The sequence below is a fragment of the Astyanax mexicanus genome, chromosome 13 (genome assembly GCF_023375975.1).
Source record: "Astyanax mexicanus isolate ESR-SI-001 chromosome 13, AstMex3_surface, whole genome shotgun sequence".
NCBI lineage: Eukaryota > Metazoa > Chordata > Actinopteri > Characiformes > Acestrorhamphidae > Astyanax > Astyanax mexicanus.
The window spans coordinates 45,332,641-45,357,105 of NC_064420.1; the positions used below are offsets into that span (position 1 = coordinate 45,332,641).

A 24,465-nucleotide genomic window follows, 5' to 3' on the forward strand; every position below is an offset into this window, starting at 1 on the left:
GTTAGTTAGGGGTTTATGGAGGCAGCCTGCAGAAAACTGCACTAAAAAAGCAAATTAATGGAAAATATAGATTTATTGAAGGTTTTACATGATTTAACTGCTGTCACCATGAGTAAATTGGGGATTTAGCCTCATAAACTACCAGTTTTAACCCTATAGTTAACAGTAAACTTAATATTTGTTATATCAGTTATATTATTTAACCCCTTGTAGCTGCAGTTAATCTAACTGCACTGTCTCCTGTTGTTGGGAATCTGCAGAAAATGCCATTTTTGGGACAAGACTGGAGATCTCCTGGATGGAGTTGGATCAAGACCGAGGATGGATGGAAACCCTTTGAGTTTTTCTGCAGTGATTTAGGAGATAACAACAATGAGCTCGAGCTTGAAGAGTAAGTATCTGCATTTCTGTGTTTCTGTGTTGTAATCCTAAAGCCTATGCTTGGTTAGACATTGTACTGTATGTGGCAGTTTCCCCAGACAGGGATTAATTAAGCCTAGGCTTGAGCTACACATTGCATGTTGAATGGAGACTGAAAGAGATTTTTAGAGATTCTGTTAATTTTATTGAAAAGAATATGTAGTCTAGAACTAATCTTAATCTTAATCCCTGTTCAGAAAACTGGTGTTTAATCCCTGTGGATTGGTTCTCAGTACAGGGATTAGGCATAAACCCAGTCCTGTACTAGATACATATCTTTTTCAGTGAAGATTCTCCATTCACATACTAGTGCATCTCAAAAAATGAAAAAAGTTACTTTAATTCAGTATCAAAATGTGAAACGTATCTATTATATAGATGTATTAAACACAGAGTGATCTATTTTAAGCGTTTATTTCTGATCATTATGGTTTACAGCCAATGAAAACCCAAAAGTCAATATCTCAGAAAATTTGAATATTATATAAGGCCAGTTGCTCAGACATTTGGCAGTGTCCTGCTGGAAAATGAAATCTGCATCTCCATAAAAGTTGTCAGCAGAGGGAAGAAGCATGAAGTGCTGTAAGATTATGTGGGAAAACAAAACTGCACTGACTTTAGACTTGATAATAAAACACAGTGGATCAACACCAGCAGATGACATGTCTCTCCAAACCATCACTGATTGTGGAAACTTCACACTAGACCTCAAGCAGCTTGGAGCGTGTAAAGTTATGCACATTTCAACTGTTAGAAAGTAATTCAGAGTGTTTTAAAGTGAAATTGTGTGTTTTTAGAGAAACCATACCCATTCAGATGTCTTTATAGTAGCGATAGAAACCAAGACCCAGTTGTTTGAATCTGCATGCATCTTTTTATATGTAATATTGATAAATATATTTTAAATTGCATGTATTTCAGATTAAAAATAGTAGCAAATTCAGTGTAAGACAATATTTGTGGCATCAGGCTGCATATTCATTGTCATTGTCATCATATTCATGTAATAACTTTCTGTTAGATAAGCGCTAGAGGAATTATGCTTCATTAGGTCTCTCTTACAAATACTGTACCTAATTTTACTTTAAAATGACTTTAAAAACGATAGAATAACCCATGATAAACTCTTATTGAGATGAAGCTGGTGTACTAAATTTATACCCTGAAAGAAGGAAGTGTGTTTAGGGCAGATATCTGAGTAGTGGTGTGTGTGTGTGTGTGCTGTGTATAATGTCATGTTTGCGTGGCATGTTTGTGTGCGTATTTAGTAGAAAACTGGTTTTGTGTAGATTCAGACTGGAGGCACTTGAGTATGACTTAAAAGTAACACCCCATAATTATAGCTCATTTTGGCTGTGCTGTCATGGAAACTGATGTAAGAACGAGTCTAAGCTACAAAGAAGAGTCTGCACACACACATGCACACACACACACACACACACACACACACACACACACACACACACACACACACACACACACACACTCGGACATGGAGGAAGTGAGTAGGTTTTAATGCATGGTCACACTGTGGTCTATATTCTGTGAGTATTGTTAGGTGTTCCTTGTTTTCATTTCACCAACACAGACATTGGTACAGGTATTTCTGACAGCCCAGATAACCCTTTATACCCGGTTAACCCTTTTAACTCTAATTTACATAATTCTCATAAAGCCCTAGAATAAAACCTTGTAGTACTCCATACATTCTGTCAAACTAAATGACCACCTTGTAAATTTGCCAGTGTTAAATCAACTCTGTGAGTACTATGTTAACACTCACAGTGTTCATTTAACCATTAAACCCTTTAAATCCTGTATGAAGGCTCATAATTCCTTATTATTCAAATTTTTATCACTGTTATGGGCCCTAGAATATAACCCTGTGGTGTGCCACATAATCTGAAGTGTTAAATAGCTACAATGTAAATTTGCTAGTATTAAATTAACCCTTGCAGTGTTAAACCATTAATCCCTTTAAAGCCTGTATGCAGGCCTACAGTTCATTAATAGTATAATCTATATCACTCTAATAGGCCCTAGAATAGAACCCTGTGGTGTGCCACAAACTCTAAAAATACTAAATGGCTCAACTCTAATTTTGAATATGTTAAATTCACAATTAAACACTTTAAATCCTGTATGGCGGCTCATAATTCTTTATGCTCATTTGGAGCATTTATTTGCAGAAAATGAGAAATGGCTGAAATAACAAAACAAAAGATGCAGAACTTTCAGACCTCAAATAATGCAAAGAAAAAAAGTTCATATTCATAAAGTTTTAAGAGTTCAGAAATCAATATTTGGTGGAATAACTCTAAATTTTGAATCACAGTTTTCATGCATCTTGGCATGTTCTCCTCCACCAGTCTTACACACTGCTTTTGGATAACTTTATGCTGCTTTACTCCTGGTGCAAAAATTCAAGCAGTTCAGTTTGGTTTGATGGCGTGTGATCATCCATCTTCCTCTTGATTATATTCCAGAGGATTTCAGTTTGGTAAAATCAAAGAAACTCATCATTTTTAAGTGCTCTATTACTTTTTTTTTATATATACAGAGTTGTATATATATTCACATACTGTAAATATGTATTTAGTAATTTCTCCTATGTGTAATAATAACTCCTCTCTATCTTTTACAACAGGCTGGATAATGAGAATAAAGAGAACCTGTACGCAGGAGATGTTTGTGAAGTAGCTGCCAAGAAAAGGAAAAAGGACTTTGTCAACAATAATACCAAATCACAATGTGAGTAATATCAAACAAGATATCAGATTATCCACATCACACTGTTAAACATTAACCTCACACACCAAACACTGAGCATGATATAAACCTGTATAAACCTGGAGTGAGTTATCATGCCCTTTTATGGTAAATCTCTCTGTCAGTGTTGCTCTAAAAGGGCATACAGGTATATCTCCAGGTTTGATGTGTGAGGTGATGTGGAGATCACTCTGCAGTATTTTATCATTTCTTTATTTGATTGCACTGTTTTTTTATGAGCAAGTAGTAAAATCTGTACTAATGTGCACAATATAAGTACTCCCTGTTAAAAAAAAATCTATACTTAATTGTACTTAAAACATATTGAGAACACATTTATGTACTTACTTAAAATATATTAAAAGTACATTAATATTATGCTTTCATCAAATGTTTGAAAAGTAATTTTGATCATAATTTTTAAAAAGTACAATTTAGTGAATAAAAAATAGACTAATATGAAGTATACTTTTAGTTTAATGTAATTCTTTATACTTCTAAAATACTTATTTTCAAATATACTTTTGTACATTTTTAGAAAAGCATGTAAAAAAACAACTCTTACATTAGTTCAGTGCATCATGTAACTTTTTAGAAAGTAAATTAAATTACTACTACTAATTAATTTTTTGTATAAAATTGTAACATGCAGTACAGTATATTAAAATATATTTTTATATCCAACGAAGTATACTAGAAGTGTGCTACTTCAAATCTACAAAAGACCGGAACCTAATATAAATATATCACATATATTTAACATCAATTCTTAGTACATTTCTAATATACCTGGTGTATAATAAATAGTGATACAGTTTGTGTAATACTCATTAAATATATTATAATTTTACTGTAAGCATATTTAAAATATGGGGTTACATACATGAAGTAGTTTAAATGTTTAAATGTTGCTTAAGTATATTTAAAATAGTTCCATTTTAGTACAGTTAAGTACATAATGTAATAATGTAAGTAATAATGTTTAGCTGTTACTGAACTTTATTAAGTTTATTTTTGACTTTATTTGTTTAGTGAACAGTAGCAATACACATTAACCAAGGCAAATAAGGTAAATGTGTCAGATTTAGCCTAAGAATGCCTATTATCTCATCTGCACCCCTAGGCAATGTAGAGAAATCACTAATTTTTTAACTAGGTCTGCACAATGTATTGTTTCAGCATCATTATAAATGGTAACACTTTACTTGGATGGTCCATTTGATGGCCTCTTTGATGCTCAACTAACATTCAACTAACATTCAACTACATGTCTATTAAATGCAAATGAACTAAAAGGTGAAAGTAAATGATTCTCTATTGAATATAACCCTACATTCAACTCTAATCCAAACGCTTATCTTAATATTTTAGGATTGGGTAAAAATAATAAAAAATAAAATCGGCTAATTTCTCATTTTACATGACATTTTTACCAAATGGAGTTTATATCTCCCCAGTATAATTTATTTTAATATTATGTACACTAAGTGCATTATTATGAGATTATCATAACATATTTAAAGGTCACCTTCCGTCGTTTTTTCTTTCATTTTAAAATGTCTAGTTGTGGTCTCTAGTATGAATGAATGACATGTGAGCCGTTTTTGTAAAAAAAAAGTGCTCAGGTGTCTCTGTATAGCTCTTTTTTTAATGGACTGTTTTAGGGGTGTGTCCAAAATGACCGGATTCCAGCTTTGCTCATGAATATTCATACATGCAAACAGCATGCAAATATCTGTCCTCTGATTGGCTAGGAGCACTGCGACGCCCCTCCACCGCTCTGCCGCTCACTGCCTCCCACCTCCTAACTGATGAGCGGTGATGTTGCGTCGCTTCAGCTCCGCCTCTGGGAGTTTCTCGAGCCAAGGTGGGCTGGTCTGTGAGTTTCTGCCTACGTAGGCAGAAAGATAATTCAAAATTCACCCGTTTTTCGGAGGGGGGGAGGGGGGATTTCTTTGCTTAGCTCCTGCAGACAATGGGGGCTGCAAAACAGTTTAATGTGCAGGTGTACACATTCAACTCGGAGAGACCTACTGTATTCCACAAAAAACAAGAAAAATCGGATTTTCGCGGAAGGTGAGCTTTAAACATGTTTAATTTTAGGTAAAATCTTATAAAAAAGTCCTGTATTTTTTTTTTTTTATCGTATCGGCAATATTCTTTAATAAGCTTATCGATATTATCGGATATCATCATCAGTGCTTAAAGAACACTGACCCAACTGTACAAACTGTACATTACATTATAGAGTGTAATAAATCCTGATTTTTGGATTATGTGCAGCATAAATGGAATAATATTTACTGTACAGTCTAGGGGTGTGTCATATCGTATCGTACACAATAATATCATCAACATTTTTGAATATTGTGAACGATATTATACCCTGAAATATGGTGCCATATCACCCACCCCTAATTATCACATCAGGGTACTACTTATTTACTTTGCTGTTTTTAGCAAAAGAAAAATTCACACTGTTCTCATTATTTCCCATGATATACAGTATCTACTAGATCAGGGGTGTCCAAACTACGGCCCGCGGGCCATTTGCGACCCGTTTCCTTTTTTGGAGCGGCCCGCGAGGTATTTTAGAAATAGAATGAAAGTTGGCCCGCAGGTAAGCAGGTTTTTATAATGTGAGATTCAAAGTTTGAACACTAGGCGTCAGAAACGGGCCAAAGAGTCTAAAAGCGGAGAGAGTGCGCATTTCTAGCGCAGAAAAACGGGCCAAAGAGTCTAAAAGCGGAGAGAGTGTTCAGTTGTACCGCAGAAAAACGGGCCAACGAGTCTGAAAGTTGCCGTAGTTAAGGAGTTTAATATTAAGGGACATCATGAAATGACACATCAATTTGAAAATTTTTTGTTTACACAACACTGTCAAAGATAGATAAAGATAGTTAGTCAAGTAAAATGGTGTGTAAATGAAAATAATCAGGAAAATGTATCATTTTAAGTGGTATATTTCATTATTTGTTTTATTATAGAGTCTGTGGCCCGTGACTTCAAATATATTTCTTCTTCTGGCCCTTAACAAAAAAAGTTTGGACACCCCTGTACTAGAGACTAGAGATTATATTTGTCCAGTATCATTTATTTCACTTTAATCCTGGATATATAGAGATATTCGGAGTGCGTTATTCGCATTATTAGTATCATGACATTCTGGATTATTGACTTATGTTACAAATCTGATAAAATTCTTGTATTTTTTTTCTATGCCTCAGTTAGGGGTGTGCCGTCTCATATCTTATGCAGTAATAAAATTTAATTTTAATCTTGTTCCAGAAGTGTATTCTTTAAAAAATTCCTCCTCCTTCATCTTACCCCAGTGTCTGTGAGTTGATTTATAATAGATTAATAATGTTTTGTATGTTTTTGTTTTTAGTTTTGTATAAGGAGAAATGGATCTATGTTCAGAAAGAGAGCACGAGGGAGGTGAGCAGGATCTATCAGTCTATCAGAAAGATTAACAGCAGATATAAAGCTGTCAGATCTGTTTTATTCTGTGTATTTATATATCTGTGTTCCTGCAGAGACATGGGTACTGCACGCTGGGCGAGGCCTTCAACAGGCTGGACTTCTCCAGTGCCATCCAGGACGTGCGCAGATTCAACTACGTAGTCAAGGTACGACGTTCGTTCTGTCTGTCTGTCTGTCTGTCTGTCTGTCTGTCTGTCTGTCTGTCTGTCTGTCTGTCTGTCTGTCTGTCTGTCTGTCAGTCAGTCAGTCAGTCAGTCAGTCAGTCAGTCAGTCAGTCAGTCAGTCAGTCAGTCAGTCAGTCAGTCAGTCAGTCAGTCAGTCAGTCAGTCACCCAGTACCATCTATTCATTGATACATTGTTTGAATTACCTAATAGAAAACCTCTGGAATATAATCAATATATATATATATATATATATATATATATATATATATATATATATATATATATATATATATATATATATATATATGACAAGATAAACTCTGAGTAATATTTGGTAAAACTGATAAAAACAATTATATATTTACATACAGAGTTCCTGCAGAAAATATCTGAAATATTCTGGATTACTGTGTATTGTGTGAAAGAAGCTTACATTTTCTATCTCACTCTTTTTTTCACTCTCTCTCTCTCTCTCTTTCTCCTTTTCTTGTAACTTTTTCCTCATTCATGTTTTCTCTTTCTCTTTATCTCTCTCATTTCAGCTCCTGCACCTGATTGCTAAGTCTCAGCTGACGTCTCTGAGCGGAGCTGCTCAGAAGAACTACTTTAATGTGCTGGAGAAGATTGTGAGAAAAGGTGAGACTCTTGGGGGACACTTCTCTCACACTCAGAGAAAAGACCTCAGTGATTAGTTGTGTAGGAGTTCACTATTAAAAATTACTGTAACAAATGAGAATGCTTTATGCAAGTTAAATTGTATTTAGTAGTGGCACTGTAATATTTTGTGGATGACATATCGTTCCAGAAATTATTGTGACAAACTATATTATTGTAATCTTAAGACCATTAAATTCCGCTGACAAATAATAAAACATAATAACAAAGCAATTATACTCTTTTAAAGAGAACAGAATTGTAATTAATAATAGATTGGAAAATATATACCGTACAGTTTTTTTCAGCTACTGCAGTCTGTGCACACTGTGTGTAAGGAGTCACAGTTATTAAAGCACTGATTGGTCATTTAGCATGACTGGCTAAAATTCTGTTCTCTGTTATATATGTGAACAACAAACATACAAATAAACACAATAGATTATCTCACCATTATCAATTATCAAATGTGTGAGGTCATTTATTGTCTATTTAATTTACAATAAGTTAACTAAATGTAATCATCATACAGTGGAGTAAAAAGAGTTTGCCCTCTTCATGATTTCTTATTGTTTTGCATGTTTGTCACTCTTAAACATTTCAGATCATCCAACACATTTAAATATTAGTCAAAGACAACATAAGTAAACACAAAATATAGTTTTTTTGTATTAAGAGAGGAATAAAAAAATCCAAACTTAAATGGACCTGTGTAAAAAAGTGCAAAAGCATAATCTCACTCTGAAAAAGATTAGTAAAAACACAACCTTCCACTCAAGTGAATAGAAAAAAATAAAATCCTAACTAAGAAATAATTATTTTTCATGAAATTACCTGTTCCACAAGGTTAAGCTAAGTCAAATGGGCGAAGAGCCCTCTCTCTGTATTCTCCCATCTTGTAAAGAATTATAGGAGAATATTAAGTGTTGAATTGGTGGCAGAAGGAGGGTGTGCCAATAATTTTGGCACACATGATTTCAATTAAAACCAACTTAATTACTTAATGTGTGATTTTTTTCCCCAGCAAATAATGGCAATTGAATTATAAATAATATTATGGCTTTTCTGTTTTGTGTTGTTTTCCTATATTATGTTAAAAATAAAAAAGAGGCCAAAGATCATTCTTAATCAGTAGGGGTGTCACGATTCTCTAAATCCTCTATTTGATTTTATTTCCGATTTTAGGGTCACGATTCGATTCGATTCGATTCTCGATTTTCTTTTTTCTTTTTTTTTTACAGCAGAGAGGCCTATGCCAGTTTTAGATTAGTCTATGGTCAGTCATTGGTGGTGATTAATCAAATTTACTGTATCTTATTTCAAAAGGTGGGCTTGATATAAGTGATGCAAAGTGATACAAGTGATCTGTAATACACCACATTAGGCACTAATGGTCAAATTTAAATAATTTATTTAGGTGTGCACTATTAAAACAGTAATGTGCAACATAAAATAAATAATACAAAAATACAGGAACAGTCATGTATAAAATAATAGAACAATAAGAGCCTTAACAAACTGAACTCCATCCTACTATAACAGTTAAACATGAAAAATAAGACTCGGTCCCTGAGAATGACAATTTGTTTTCTTTAATAAAGATATATTATTAACTTTATCTGAGAGAAAGATGCTCCTTAAGGTACCAAAAATATTAACATATTTGAGACTAGACCAATCAAATGTTATTTTTATATTTTTAAGTTTTTCTTTAAGAAGACGAGAATGTCCACATTCTCTGGAGAAAGGGCTGCCCTTTATTAATCCCTTATTAATCAGGGGTGCCAATGATTATGGAAGGCGCTGTATTTAAACTGTTAATCATCACACCTGAGTTTAATTTCTCTTGACTTTCTTTCTCTTATGCTTTTTTACTTCATTTCAGTCCTGGATGATCATCAGAACCCTCGGCTGATTAAAGCTCTGCTGGAGGATCTGAGCTCGGTGCTGTGTATTCTCATCCGGGAGGTCGGCAAGTGCGTGCTCATCGGCAACATCAACAGCTGGGTCTGTCGCCTGGAAACCATCCTCAACTGGCAGCAGCAGCTTAACAACTTACAGATCCCTAAGGTACACATGGTGTGTGTGTGTCTGAAAGAATAATAATAATATTAAACACCTGAGCTGTTGTCTTGATCAAGTTACCTGAGTGGTGTTAGCATAAGTGTGGATCACTGATGTTCACATAGGGTACAAAATCATTAACATAAACATGTACAGGGGTTGGACAATGAAACTGAAACACCTGTCATCATTTTAGTGTGGGAGGTTTCATGGCTAAATTGGAGCAGCCTGGTGGCCAATCTTCATTAATTGCACATTATTGCACCAGTAAGAGCAGAGTGTGAAGGTTCAATTAGCAGGGTAAGAGCACAGTTCTGCTCTAAATATTGCAATGCACTCAACATTATGGGAGACATACCAGAGTTCAAAAGAGGACAAATTGTTGCTGCACGTCTTGCTGGAGCATCTGTGACCAAGACAGCAAGTCTTTGTGATGCATCAAGAGCCACAGTATCCAGGGTAATGTCAGCATACCACCAAGAAGGACCAAACACATCCAACAGGATTAACTGTGGACGCTGTAAGAGGAAGCTGTCTGAAAGGGATGTTCGGGTGCTAACCCGGATTGTATCCAAAAAACATAAAACCACAGCTGATCAAATCACGGCAGAATTCAATGTGCACCTCAACTCTCCTGTTTCCACCAGAACTGTCCGTCACCACAATAAATTATTGTGCTCTAAAACCAGGTGTTTCAGTTTCATTGTCCAAACCCTGTAGTACCAGTCAAAATGTTTTAAATAGTAGATTAATACTAAAGTCATCCAAACTGTGAAGAAAAACAGAGTGTTAATGTGTTAAACAAACCAGAATATGTTTTAGATTTTCGATTTTTCAAAGTAGCACCTCTTTATTAGAGACAGTTTTGCACATATTGGCTGTTTTTTCTTAGTCAGCTTTATGAGGTAGTGTCACCTACTATTTATTTATGTATTTATATACTTATGTTAAGTACATGTAGTAAAATATTCTATTCTTAAATTAGTCAAATATGTTTTTCATATCACCAGGAATATCAATATCACAAAGACATCCCTTTTTTTTTTTTCTTAGCAAATCTCCAACGGCATGACGTTGAGCGACCTTCCTCTACACATGCAGAACAACATCCTCTACAAGTTTAGCGACGCCTGTGACATCATTAACCTGGGGCAAGCCACGCCTACTTTGCACATGCTCAGTGAGGACCGGCAGCTGTGGAAGAAGCTGTGCCAGTTTCACTTCGCTGAGAAACAGGTGAGAGAGAGAGAGAGAGAGAGATTACATTACAAAAATTTTTATTTTAGATTTTTATAGATATTTATGTTTTACAGTTTGTCTTTTTCAATCCCCTGGACTGAATTTAGTGAGAACATTTATGTGTACAGTACAGGCCAAAAGTTTGGACACATTTTCATGACTATTTACATTGTAGATTCTCACTGAAGCATCGAAACTATGAATGAACACATGTGGAGTTTTATGTACTTAACAAAAAAAGGTGAAATAACAAAAAACATGTTTTATATTCTAGTTTCTTCAAAATAGCCACCCTTTGCTCTGATTACTGCTTTGCACACTCTTGGCATCATTCTCTCAATGAGCTTCAAGAGGTGATCATCTGAAATGAAAAGTTTTCCAGCAGTCTTGCTCCTTTGCCTTCTTCACTCTGTGCTCCAGCTCACCCCAAACCATCTGGATTGGGTTCAGGTCCGGTGACTGTGGAGGTTCAGCTCATTTTTTGTTAAGTACATAAAACTCCACACGTGTTCATTCATAGTTTTGATGCTTCAGTGAGAATCTACAATATAAATAGTCATGAAAATAAAGAAAACACATTGAATGAGAGAAGGTGTGTTCAAACTTTTGGCCTGTACTGTATATAGGTGGGAATGATGGTGAATGACGGTCCATATAAATAGACAAGCAGCACTTTCTTACTGCCTGTCCCATGACTTTTGGCATGTCAGTTTTTTTTGCATCATCTTGAAGTTTTTCCTTTGTCTGTGACTTTCCAGTGTTTCCAGATTATTCAGTGTGTGCTTTTTCACATGCAGTTTGCTTAATGCTGGTTGGTGGGAATAATGTTCCATTAATTCTCAGCTCTGTTAGTCTCTGAGTTCCAGTGAAACACTTATGCTGCATTTTCTACATTATGATGGTAGATGGACAACAGCCAGATATTCCATGGTATTCAGCGGAGCAGCTACAGTAAACTCTGCTTGAGCCAACAGCAGAATGTTTAGTCAAGAGTTCAGTTTAATTTAACTTTTCCTTTTTATGTGAAATTGATGATTGCACTGAATTATAAGGCACACTATCAATGAACATCTATTTTCTGGGCTATATTTATAAGGCTAATTAAAGCCCCACTAGGGAGGATTTCCTTGATTATTATTGTAGCGGTGCTCTCGTGTCTGTGCCGGAGCTCCTCTGAGCTCAAACCAGACTCTGTAAGTTTTCCGAGGCGGCCGCGACCAACACTCGCGAGAACTGCGACCTGCTTTCCTACCTTTAGTTCTATCAGTTCTACAAGGACTACTGGTTCATTCTTTACAAACTAACATACAGACACTCTGGCAGAAGCTGGAAAGAGGCCGAATATGTCTGTGAAAGCCAGAAAACGAGAAAGAAGAGAAACTAATCGACCTGAAACATTTATTACACTCTGCAACTGTAGGGGGAGCCCACGAGCACAAAATCTCAATCCTACCTAGTGGAGCTTTAAGTAAAGATGTTGAACTAGTAAGGATGCTACATAGAAGTGAGCTAGGGTGTCGCCATGTTTCCATTCTAATGGGGAAGCTAGGGGAAGCTAGAATAAAACTAATTCTGTAAAACTATAAAAAAAACATTTTCTTTTAAAGAGACACAGATTTCTCTCCTGAAAACTGTTTATTTGGGTGAGTAAAGCACTTCCATTGATTTACAGTAAGATTAGATTTCCAGCATTTTGTCTAAGGGTGAGTTTTCTCCAGCTTCTCCAGCACTAAGGCTGGGTGCAGCAGCATTTGCATTAGCCGCTAACCACAACACTAGTGGGATGTTAATACGGTCTGATAACGCTAGACTGTTCCAGTAAGCCAGGGCGCTATCAGATAGCAATTCTTCCCATGTAGCTTATTTTTTAACACAGTAAACACACACACTACAATCCAGTATACTCACCTCTGAACGACAAAAGAGCTAGCGCTGCGGTTAGCGCCTAATGCTAATGGTAATACTGCTCCAGCCTTAGTGCTGGAGAAACTTCAATGAAAACTTACCCTTATAACGCTGTACCTCAGCGGAGTGGCTTTACTGCTCTTTAATCTTAACCTGACTGGTAAAATCTATACATAAAGGTGCACCGGATTATTTTTGGGAACATTAAAAGATTTTAAGTGCACCTTATAGTCCGAAAAAAACACAAAAAGTCATATTAACCAGTCATGTATGACAAAACCCACAAAATTAGAAAAAAGATTTGAATGCTTAAAACTTGTACTTTTTAATTCAGAGGGCCCTATCTTACACCCTGCACAAGGAGCGTCGTCAACAGTCAGATGTTCATTGCTATCTTGGCAGTGAATTGTCACAGGCGCACATGCATGCCCAACGCATGTAAAATAACTACTTTTACTTCAACAATAAAATAAAAATTCAATAAAAAAGTTGCTGTTCCCGTAAATGAGCTGCTCTCACACCTTCACAGTAGAATTACCAGATGATGGATTTTTATTTCAGTTGTGCTGCAAAACAGAGAAGACCTGAGGGAAGAGCACGAGAACTTAATCTCCTGAACTGGGCTTGAGCCAGAGAACATCAGAACGCCAGAGGAAAGATACCAAAATCAGAAAGAACAGTGAGGAAGAGGGGATAAATGACTTAGAGAGAATACAATATGAGAGAGGGAGAGAAAGAGGCATGGAGAGAGAGATAGATAGAGAGAAACAGACAGAGAGAGTCAGAACAAAAGACAGAGACATTGATTCAGAGAGAAACAGAGAGAGGGAGTGAGCGAGGGATAAAGAGTTAAGGAGGGAGAGAGAGAGAGAGAGAGAGAGGGAGTGAGAGAGAGAGTTAGAATGGGAGGGAGAGAGAGAGAGAGAGAAAGAATGAGAGAGGGAGTGAGCGAGGGAAAAAGAGAAAGGGAGAGAGAGAGAGGGAGGGGGAGAGAGAGAGAGTTAGAATGTGAGGGAGAGTGAGAGAGGGAGGGAGAGAGAGAGAAAGAGGGAGTTAGAATGGGAGGGAGAGAGAGAGAGAGAAAGAGAGAGGGAGTGAGAGAGAGTTAGAATTTGAGGGAGAGAGAGAGAAAGAATGAGAGAGGGAGTGAGCGAGTGAAAAAGAGAAAGGGAGAGAGAGAGAGGGAGGTGGAGAGAGAGAGAGAGTTAGAATGTGAGGGAGAGTGAGAGAGGGAGGGAGAGAGAGAGAGGGAGTGAGAGAGAAAGAGGGAGTTAGAATGGGAGGGAGAGAGAGAGAGAGAGAGAGAAAGAGAGAGGGAGTGAGAGAGAGTTAGAATGGGAGGGAGAGAGAGAGAGAGAAAGAATGAGAGAGGGAGTGAGCGAAAGGGAGAGAGAGGGAGAGTTAGAATGGGAGGGAGAGTGAGAGAGGGAGAGAGAGAGAGAGAGAGAGAGAGAGAGAGAGAGAAAGAGAGAGGGAGTGAGAGAGAGTTAGAATGGGAGGGAGATAGAGAGAGAAAGAATGAGAGAGGGAGTGAGCGAGGGAAAAAGAGAAAGGGAGAGAGAGGGAGGGGGGGAGAGAGAGAGAGAGTTAGAATGGGAGGGAGAGTGAGAGAGGGAGGGAGAGGGAGTGAGAGAGAAAGAGGGAGTTAGAATGGGAGGGAGAGAGAGAGGGAGGTAGGGAGAGAGAGAGAAAGGGAGTGAGAGAGAGAGAGAGTTAGAATGGGAGGGAGGTAGGGAGAGAGAGAGAAAGGGAGTGAGTGAGAGAGAGTTAGAATGGGAGAGAGAGAGAGAGAAAGACATAGAGGGAGTGAGAGAGTTAGAATGGGAGGGAGAGAGAGAGAGAGAGAAAGACATAGAAGGAGTGAGAGAGAGTTAGAATGGGAGGGAGAGTGAGAGAAAGAGAGAGAGAGAGAGAGAGAGAGAAAGAGAGAGGGAGTGAGAGAGAGTTAGAATGGGAGGGAGAGTGAGAGAAAGAGAGAGAGAGAGAGAAAGAGAGAGGGAGTGAGAGAGAGTTAGAATGGGAGGGAGAGTGAGAGAAAGAGAGAGAGAGAGAGAAAGAGAGAGGGAGTGAGAGAGAGTTAGAATGGGAGGGAGAGTGAGAGAGAGAGAGTGTCAGACTAAGAATGTTTTTACACATTTTTACACTTTGCATAACCAGGGTTATTATAGTTCATTTCTTGGGGTGGGTGTTACTGCACTTGTCAGTAGTACTGATGTTATGGCACGGCTTTTCATGCTTATTAAATGATAAAGTTATTGTATGATATATTAATATGTCCTCAATCATTTTTGCTGACCTCAGTTTTATTTTCCACTGTGCCCACTAACATGTAGAATAACAATTTAAACATTATAATAGTCCATTTCCAAAGCCTAAATATTCTTAATAAAAAAGCTGACTGCTTTCACACATTTTACATTCTTAATAATTATAGCAAAATTACAATAATACGACTAAATGTCATCTAAACTAAAATAGTTAGCTCAGGCTGGTGGCTGGGGTTTAGCTAGGCTGGGTTAGCTGACCTTTCTGCACTGCTCTCTCTCTCTCAACATAAGTGACCAGTCTCTGTATCAGTTCTATTAAAATAATGTGGTTTCTTATTGTTTGCTCTCTGGTGAACCACAGAGCTGCTGCATGTCTGTTCTGCATTATCAGTGTGTGAAGTTAAACCCAGTGTTTAATTTGAGCTACAAGCTATTGTGAGCCTCTGTCTCACCTATTTCATTTTCTTACTTCATTTTCTTCAGTTACTTTAGTAGTTTTCTGATGGTGTAGGAGACTGAAGGATTGTAGGACAAAATATCTCTACATAATCAATAAATGGTGTCAAATATCTCTATTTTTATTGAAGCATCGTCACTCTAAACTCTCTAAGACTCGCCCTCCCTTAGTTTGTCTTACAAAAGTTACTGCTTTATTACTCCATGTGGTGGAGGAGCAGTAGTATAATTAATAATAATTCCTGGTATTTACTTATTTAGGAGTAAAGATAATAATTTGTAATTTTGAAACAAATACAGTATCAAAGAAACTTTTGGACACACCTTAAATTAAGTTAAATTAAGTGTTTTTTTATCATTATTTTAAAATGTTCTGCATTGTAGATTAATACCAAACTCATATTAACTATGAATAAAAGGCCTATTTAGTAAACAAAAACGTGTTATAAGAATAAGTTTTATATTTTATATCCCTTAAAGTAGTTCTCTTGCTTAGATGACAGCTGGATGATGTAGAGTCACCTGGAATTCAGGCTTTCAGTTAACAGCTGTGCAGAACTCATCAAGAGTTAATTACTTGAATGTCTTGCCTCTTCATAAAGTGTTTGAGAGCATCAGTTGTAAAGTTGTAAAGAGGTAGAGTTGCCACAAACACCATCAAGACCGTTATAATGATGGAACTGGCTCTCATCAGGACCACCCCAGGAAAGGAAGAGCAAGAGTTTCCTCTGTTGTACAGGAACTGCAAGTTACCAGCCCCAGATAAGAGCGCCTAAAAGCTTCTTCACAGAGTATTTGTTTGGTTTGTTTAACACTTTTAAGTTACTACATGATTCCTTATGAGTTCCTTCATAGTCTGGATCACTTCTGTATTTATTTATAAAATTAGTGCCATTTTTATTCAGCTCCACTAGAGGGAGGTGTACACACACACTTACAGCCACACACTGCAGCCCTCAGAGCCTGTAAGCTGATCCAGAAGTGTAATGAGATTTAAAAGAGAGAGAGAGAAAAGAGAGAGTATTGCTCTGACAGTAGGCCCTGTGTTTGTGTTTGTGCAGTTTTGCAGACACTTGATTCTGTCGGAGAAAGGCCATGTGGACTGGAAGCTGATGTTCTTCACGCTGCAGAAGTACTACCCAAAGAAGGAGCAGTACGGGGACACGCTCCACTTCTGCAGACACTGTAGCATCCTCTTCTGGAAGGTAAACACTCTGAAAATCAAAGCACATTCCCCCTAAACTAAAATTATATAGTCAAAATTAAACCCTGTTGTATATACAGCTCTGGAAAAAATGAAGATACCACTTAAAAATGACGAGTTTCTTTGTTTTTCAAATTGAAAACCTCTGAAATATAATCAAGAGGAAGATGGATGATCACAAGCTATCAAACCAAACTGAACTGCTTGAATTTCTGCACCAGGAGTAAAGCAGCCTAAAGTTATCCAAAAGCAGTGTGTAAGACTGGTGGAGGAGAACATGATGCCAAGATGCATGAAAAAACTGTGATTAAAAACCAACCAGGGTTATTCCACCAAATATTGATTTCTAAACTCTTAAAACTTTATGAACTTTATGAACTTGTTTTCTTTGTATTATTTGAGGTCTGAAAGCTCTGCATCTTTTTTTGTTATTTCAACCATTTCTCATTTTCTGCAAATAAATGCTCTAAATGACAATATTTCTATTTGGAAATTGGGAGAAATGTTGTTCCTAGTTTCTAGAATAAAACAACATGTTTACTTTACTCAAACACTACAGATCCGCAATGTAACACTAAGTGTGTTAATTTAACACTTGCAAATATACAGTGTAGCCATTTAGTATTTTTAGATTATGTGGCACACCACAGGGTTATATTCTAAGGCCTATGACAGTGATATAAATTATCCTAATAATGAATGATGAGCCTCCATACAGGATTTAAAGTGTTTAATTGTTAATTTAATGTATGCAAAATTGCAGTGTCGCTATTTAGTATGTTTAGATTATGTGGCAACACCCCAGGGCTCTTCTCTAGGGCCTATGATATTGATATAAATTACACTAATAATGAATTATGAGCCTCCATACAGGATTTTAATGGTTAAATTATCACTTGCAAAATTATTTTTTTGTTATTTCAGCCATTTCTCATTTTCTGCCAAAAAATGCTCTAAATGACAATATTTTATTTGGAATTTAGAATTTTTCTGATTCAGAACTGAAGTGGTCTCTTAATTGTTTCCAGAGCTGTACATTTTCCAAAACTCTTAACAACCACCTGAGATACCATATGGACACTTGGAAACACTTGGTGCATCAGTCGTGCTCTGTGTCTTGCAACCTCTTTAGCCTCTACGCAGTTCCATATATACAAAAATGTATGTACAGTACCAGCCAAAAGTTTCATTTAACGTTTTTATTTTTTTCCCTATACTTTGTACTTCATCCAGACTATGAAGGAAAACATAAGGAATCATGTAGTAACTTAAAAGTGTTAAACAAACCAAAACTTTTAAAATAATGAAAAAAAAAAAACTGAATTTAAGCTGTGTCTAAACCTTTGACTGGTACTGTACATCCACGGCACTGCTCTCCACTGTGACCTTTAACCTCTGCCCTTCTTACTCTGTTTCTGGTTTCCTTTCCCGCTCTTATCCCGGTCTTTTCCCTCCTAAAGGACAGACACCTGGCTTTGCTCTTTAAGGTACTCGCTCAAGCTTTAATCACTCTGTATTTGTGTTCTTTGTGTTTTCATTATTTTGTCCTGCTTATCCTGTCTTTCTGTTTCCCCTGTAATGTGCTTCATTCAGCTTTATAACCCTTTATAACCCCTCCAATCTCTTCTATATACAGTTTGTCAAAAAACAAATAGTTGCACCCAAAAGGAATCAACCAACAAGTAATGAAACTTGGTCCTGCTTTTGTGTTCTTGGAGACGCCCAATGAATTAGTGTGATCAGTGTGTTGTCACACATCCAAAGACCTTAGGGACACTATCGCACACTCTGCGCAAGGTGCTTTGTGATGATCATTGCTATCTTACATCCTGTGAACTGTCTCTTTTCACTGAATCTTTTCCTGCATCGATTGAATAGCAATGGTTCTTGTGAATTAATTTGCCCTGTTGGGCGTTGTGGTCTGTAAATGAGGTGTGGTAAATTCAGGTAAAGTTCTGGTGTATTGCTATCTTGGCAACGTAAAACACAGGTGCACCACTGAATGAATACAACCAAGGCAAACGTCAACAGTCAGACGTTCACACACATACAACACGCGTACATCCCTGCTAGTTTCACACACATGGGCATGCAACAGTGTACTGTTGGCAGCTCTGCAAAATATTACTTCAAATAACATTATTCTACGTCAGCACAAACTATAGGTCATTGTTATATCACAATTCCTAAGAGAAATTAGTATATGCCTAGTATATTGCGCGTATCAAGCTGCACTGGGTGTACTTTTCCCGTCGTTACAATAGCAAAGACACACTGATTCACGCTAAAAGTCCAGTCCAGTCAAATTTACTTTAATTCTGTACGTGTAGCTCAAAAATTAGGAACAGGAGTTTCTCATATCTGTCTAAATTAATAATTGTTTATTGCTTCTGAAAAGCATTGCAATTCCACACTTCCTTCTGGGTTCAACTATTTTTGCAATGATTTCTTTGGCGATGAGTGTAAAATAATTGCTTTATAATAGATATAATATCTCTTAATCCTCCTCCTGCATGCTGCTGCTGGTTTCTTCCAAATACAAAATGTGAAGATCATTTCTTCTCAATCTTTCTGTGTTTATAAAGTTATATTGCTGCACTTCTTAAACTGCCTGTGTTCTTATGTGTCTTTAAACTGATGCTTTTGTTGAGAAATCACATTTAACACAGTTCCCCCCTGATCCCAAACATTCCTGCAGTTTAGAGCTGGAGCTGCGAGGCTAATGTAGTTAAACAGATACAAGTACACACTGAAAAACATAAACATCAGCAGCCAAATATAAACTTGAATATAAACTTGATTTATGCCTCTGTTTGCTGGTTGGCTTTGGAGCCCCAGAACATAAAAAACAGAAAACATGGATCCAACAAACACCTACATATAACAGCACTGATTTACAGTATTCTAAAGAACTGGACCTTCAAGAAAAAAGTAAACCTTTGTTGAGGTTTTAAGAATAAAGTGAGCAGAGCTGAGCATCCTGGACAAGTGTAGAAAGGGTCATTCTAGAACAATGTAGTACTCTAGAACAGTAAAGCAATTAGGGTTCAATATTCTAGAACAGTGAAAGTAAGGCTGAACATTCTAGAATATTGAGTAAGATGAACATTATAGAACAGTAGAAGTAGGGCTAAACATTCTATAACGCTGAGAAAAATGAAAATTCTAGAACAGTGGAAGTAGGGCTGAGCATTCTAGAAAAGTAAACATGATGATATTTCTAGAACACTTAGTAAGATAAACATTTAGGAACAGTGAGTAAGATGAAAATGATAGAACACTGAGTAGGGTGAAAATTCTATAACAGTGGAAGTATAGTCATATGAAAAAGTTTGGGCACCCCTATTAATCTTAATAATTTTTAGTTCTAAATATTTGGGTGTTTGCAACAGCCATTTCAGTTTGATATATCTAATAACTGATGGACACAGTAATATTTCAGGATTGAAATGAGGTTTATTGTACTAACAGAAAATGTGCAATATGCATTAAACCAAAATATGCATTAAACACCCTTATCATCCCATACAGCGCACTCCCAAAAGCGAACGTCTGACTCCAGACCTGCTGTGCTGTTTGATTATATTTGGAGGAAAATCTGTAGACACTTTTTTAAACTCAGAATTCCAGGCGTCTCACTCCCTGTCTGTCTCTCTCTCTCTCTCTCTCTCAGGATACGGGACATCCCTGCACATCCAACGATCCCAACAGCTGCCTGACGCCCGTCTCTCCCCAGCACTTCATCGACCTCTTCAAATTCTGAACCTCCAGAACGTTCCCCAGGAACCCGCACTGCTCCGAATCTTCCACTCGGAACGAATCTGATAAAACACCACAGTTCCAGCACCTGATTCCTCTCTCTGACTCGTTTTTCTCCTGAAGACTCTCCTCTCTTCCTTTAGCCGGACTGCCTGGCTGCGAGTGCAGCGAGGGGGAGGAACCCGACGCTCCGGTTCTCAGTGGCCGTTATCTGGAACACTGCTGTCTTTTATTGTGTTCTTCTTCTCCTTCACCCAAACTTTAAGGGCTTTTTAGAAAGATGTCATGGTGTTGTTAGTGTTTCCTTGTACGTCATGTTGATGTTGATGTTAATTTCGGGGCAGAACCTCCCCTTTCCAGCAATATATCGTTAAATAGACGTTGAAAAAGTGCAGAGAGCTTTTCGTTCAAATCACGTCCAATTTTAGCTGAAAGTAAAAGGTGAAAAGCCGCATTTAAATCCTCATACAAACATCTTTTCAACTTTAACTTTCAACCAAATCTGTAAGTAAAAAATCCGTCCCTACAGAAACGTCAATTAAATCATGTTAAAATATGTCTTTTCATCTTTCACTTTCAACCAAAATGGAGCATTGAGAATAGTGATATAAAGATCAATCAGCTTTGCATAACAGCCAATTTCTCTATACTGTGGGCACAACAGATCATATTCTTGAGTTTAGAATTACAACCCCAGCTAAAAGAGAATGTTATATTAACGTTTAGCTACGTTTTAAAAAAGGTTCTAGGAAGTTTAGCCTGTAATGTTCCAAAAATAATGTCATAGGAATGTTCTGAAACGTGTAGCATCACAACATTATTAGGACATTTTTCACATAACATTCCCAGTTAATGTTCAAAGAAAGATTCCCAAAACTAAAAAGTATAGAAAAAAAAACACAAAAAAACTTCCAGAAAACTTGACAGATTACACATTCTAAGATCGTTAACTATAACATTCAGAAAACTTTCTACTAACCAAAAATTAGCTGGGACCGCTATTTGTGGCTAACTGTTGGGGTTGCTTGTCTACAAGCACTCATTCGTCAGTAGCCAGTCAGGGCCGGTGCAGAGTTTTTTCTGACGTTTCTAAGTGTAGAATGTGTACGACTTGTGGAGGAAAGAATTTTTTAAGATTTTAACCCCACTAACCAGATAATACTGCTCTCTCAACAGTGCATCACTCAGCTCATACAGTGAGCAGCAGAGCTAACAAACACCACTAACCACACAGCAAACGACCACATTGAGTTTTTAGCTCTGGATGAGCAGTTTTTCATACTTTTCAGGCTGTTTCTACACTTTAAGCTTTGACTCTAGGCTTTTTAATCAGAAAGATGATAGTTAAAATAAGGATCCCCACTTGTTCTCAAAGTATAATATTAATCTACACATATATCTCTTTAAAAGCATGTATCAGAGTGAGTTTATTTACAGCCAGCTTAGATTTCCTTTGATTTTATGGCTTATTGAGCTGAAAGACAATCAGCAATCAGCCTGAAAAACTCTGATTGATCAGTCTTTAGTAGAAAATGAATTCCTACATATATTTTCATTCAAATCAAAAATATTTCTTCTTTCTATCATTTTCATCCAAACCTGAACGTGGAAAAACTTTAACTTTGTACCAAATCTGTTTGTAGAAAAATTGCCCTTAAACATCATTTCAACTACGATAAAAAGACGTCTTTAAAATTTTTCTTTTCTATCAAATCTGAATGAAGAAAAATCGCCCTTAAATTAACGTCCTCTTACTTTCAATCTAATCTGTATGTAGAAACTTTGTCCTTACATAAACAACTTTTCGACTTTAACCTCCAGTCAAATCTGTTTGTAGAAATTTTGTCCATGAACATAATTTCAGCTTCATCAAAAAGACGTCTTTTCAAATTTTACTTTCTATCAAAACTGTAGAAAGAAAAATCGTCCTTAAATAAACCTTCTTTTACTTTCAACCTAAACTGTACTTAGAAAATCATAATTTTAACATTAATGTATATGTAGAAACTATGTTTGTCTTACATAAACTACTTTTTCTAAACTTTAACTTCCAGCCAAATCTGTACGTGAAAATTTTGTCCTTAAACCTCGTTTCAATCACGACAAAAAGACGCCTTTTAAATTTTTCTTTTTTATCAAATCTGAATGAAAAAAAAAGACCTTAAAAAAAAAATTTCCTTCCTGACATCAACCTAATTTTTAACATTTACATGTATGTAGAAACTATGTCCTTACAAAAACAACTTTTTTAAAACTTTAACTTCCAGCCAAATCTGTACGTGGACAATTTGTCCAGAAACGTTATTTTAATCACATCAAAAATACATTTTTTTTACTTTTATTTTCTATCAAAACTGTACATAGAAAATTCGTCTTTACAGAAACGTTATTTCAACTTTAACGTTTATGTAGAAACTTTGTTTGTCTTACATAAACTACTTTTTTTTTCAACTTTAACTTTCAGCCAAATCTGTACGTGGACATTTTGTCCAGAAACGTCTTTTAAGTCACGTCAAAAATCACGTCTTTTTACCTTTTAACGTTCACCCAAAATGGAATATAATTTCAATGTTTTTTCAGTGTCTATTTAATGATACCGTGCTGGCGGGGAGAATAAAGCTCTCTGCGATGTTCAGTGCTGGTCTGTGGGAGAGGTGGGCGGGGTTGTGGGTTTGTGGGCGGGGCTTTGCTGCATGCTAAAGGGAGATGAATGGACTGTAGGAGTTTGGGAGATGTGTGTTTTGGTAGTGAAGCGGATGCACGCGTGAAGTAGCCGTACCGTAGGTTGGTGTTTACGTCGTGGGTGTTTATCCCTGTGTTATATATCTGGTCGTGCTGTGCTGATCTCTGATGTCTTGACACTAAAGTGTACATTCTCGTCATGTTGTTATTATTGTACGGAAACTATGTGACTTTTTACGAAACGCTTTTACGCTCGAATCAAGTCGCAAAGACCGAAGGAAAAAAATGTAAGCATTGCTATTTATGAAGAAATGTATTTTATATCTTTTCTCTTGACTTTGCACTATTCCTTTATTATTATTATTCCAGGAATGTAATTGTAATGGAAAGCTCTGGCCCCGGAGAAATACAGACTTTGGTACTATTGCAGATTTGCTAGAAACTTGGAAACCATTATGATTAAACCTTTTGGTAAAAAAAAGTGTGTTACTGTGAGATTTATTCCTAAAACACATTAAAAACATGTTAAAATTAGTTGTCTATACATATACACTATCCTTAAAAAGATTTAGAACACCCACATTTTTTTTCATTTTATTTTTACCATTTTTACACAAGTTATTCACTTGACCTGAAAAGCTTAAATGACAAAAATCCAGTAAACTTAAACTATACACAAATTTGTATTTTGTAAAGTAAACAGGGGATGCTTTTTTCTGGGAAAAGAAAATAAAAGACCACCTAAAAATGATGAATTTCTATGATTTTACCAAATTGAAAACCTCTGGAATATAATCAAGAGGAAGATGGATGATCACAAGCCATCAAACCACCAAACTGAACTGCTTGAAAAAGCAGTGTGTAAGACTGCTGGAGGAGAACATGCCAAGATGCATGGCAACTGTGATTAAAAAACAAAATTATTCCACCAATAATTGATTTCTGAACTCTTAAAACTTTATGAATATGAACTTGTTTGTTTCTGCATCTTTTTGTTATTTCAGCCATTTCTTATTTTCTGCAAATAAATGCTCTAAATGACAATATTGTTATTTGGAATTTGGGAGAAATGTTGTCTGTAGTTTATAGAATAAAACAACAATGTTCATTTTACTCAAACATAAACCTATAAATAACAAAATCAGAGAAACTGATTCAGAAACTGAAGTGAACTCTTAATATAAATATCTAAAAAGATGTATATAGAAAGAAGTGGCAACATCTTGTGGATGAAGTGTTGCATTTACCAACACAAGCTGCTTTTTTAATTGTCTCTTTATCTTTTCAATGACTTTATTTCTGCAGTTCTTCCCCTGTCAGACTAACTCTAATTCTTCTCTTCTCTGCTGAAACTGAGACTCAGTCCTTAATCATGTTAACCTGAGCTAAAGGCTAAA

At 36.4% G+C, this 24,465-nt stretch overlaps 1 protein-coding gene across 5 annotated transcripts in view; it reads left to right on the top strand.

Moving 5' to 3' along the window:
- fbxo25 (F-box protein 25) overlaps positions 1–24,465 on the top strand; it is a 61,549-nt gene that overhangs the window by 252 nt on the left and 36,832 nt on the right. For 2 of the 5 annotated variants that reach the window (XM_049463157.1, XM_049463158.1), the window contains exons 2-9: positions 261–391; positions 3,068–3,171; positions 6,578–6,627; positions 6,726–6,818; positions 7,381–7,474; positions 9,378–9,562; positions 10,610–10,792; positions 16,485–16,628. In XM_049463157.1, the coding sequence (XP_049319114.1) occupies positions 264–391; positions 3,068–3,171; positions 6,578–6,627; positions 6,726–6,818; positions 7,381–7,474; positions 9,378–9,562; positions 10,610–10,792; positions 16,485–16,628 (981 nt within the window). In that variant the 5' untranslated portion in view covers positions 261–263. Of the gene's footprint in view, positions 1–260; positions 392–3,067; positions 3,172–6,577; positions 6,628–6,725; positions 6,819–7,380; positions 7,475–9,377; positions 9,563–10,609; positions 10,793–16,484; positions 16,629–18,087; positions 18,115–18,263; positions 18,790–20,300; positions 22,649–24,465 lie in introns of those variants that run through there. The other 3 variants (XM_022676822.2, XM_049463159.1, XM_022676823.2) reach the window with 3 other exon arrangements.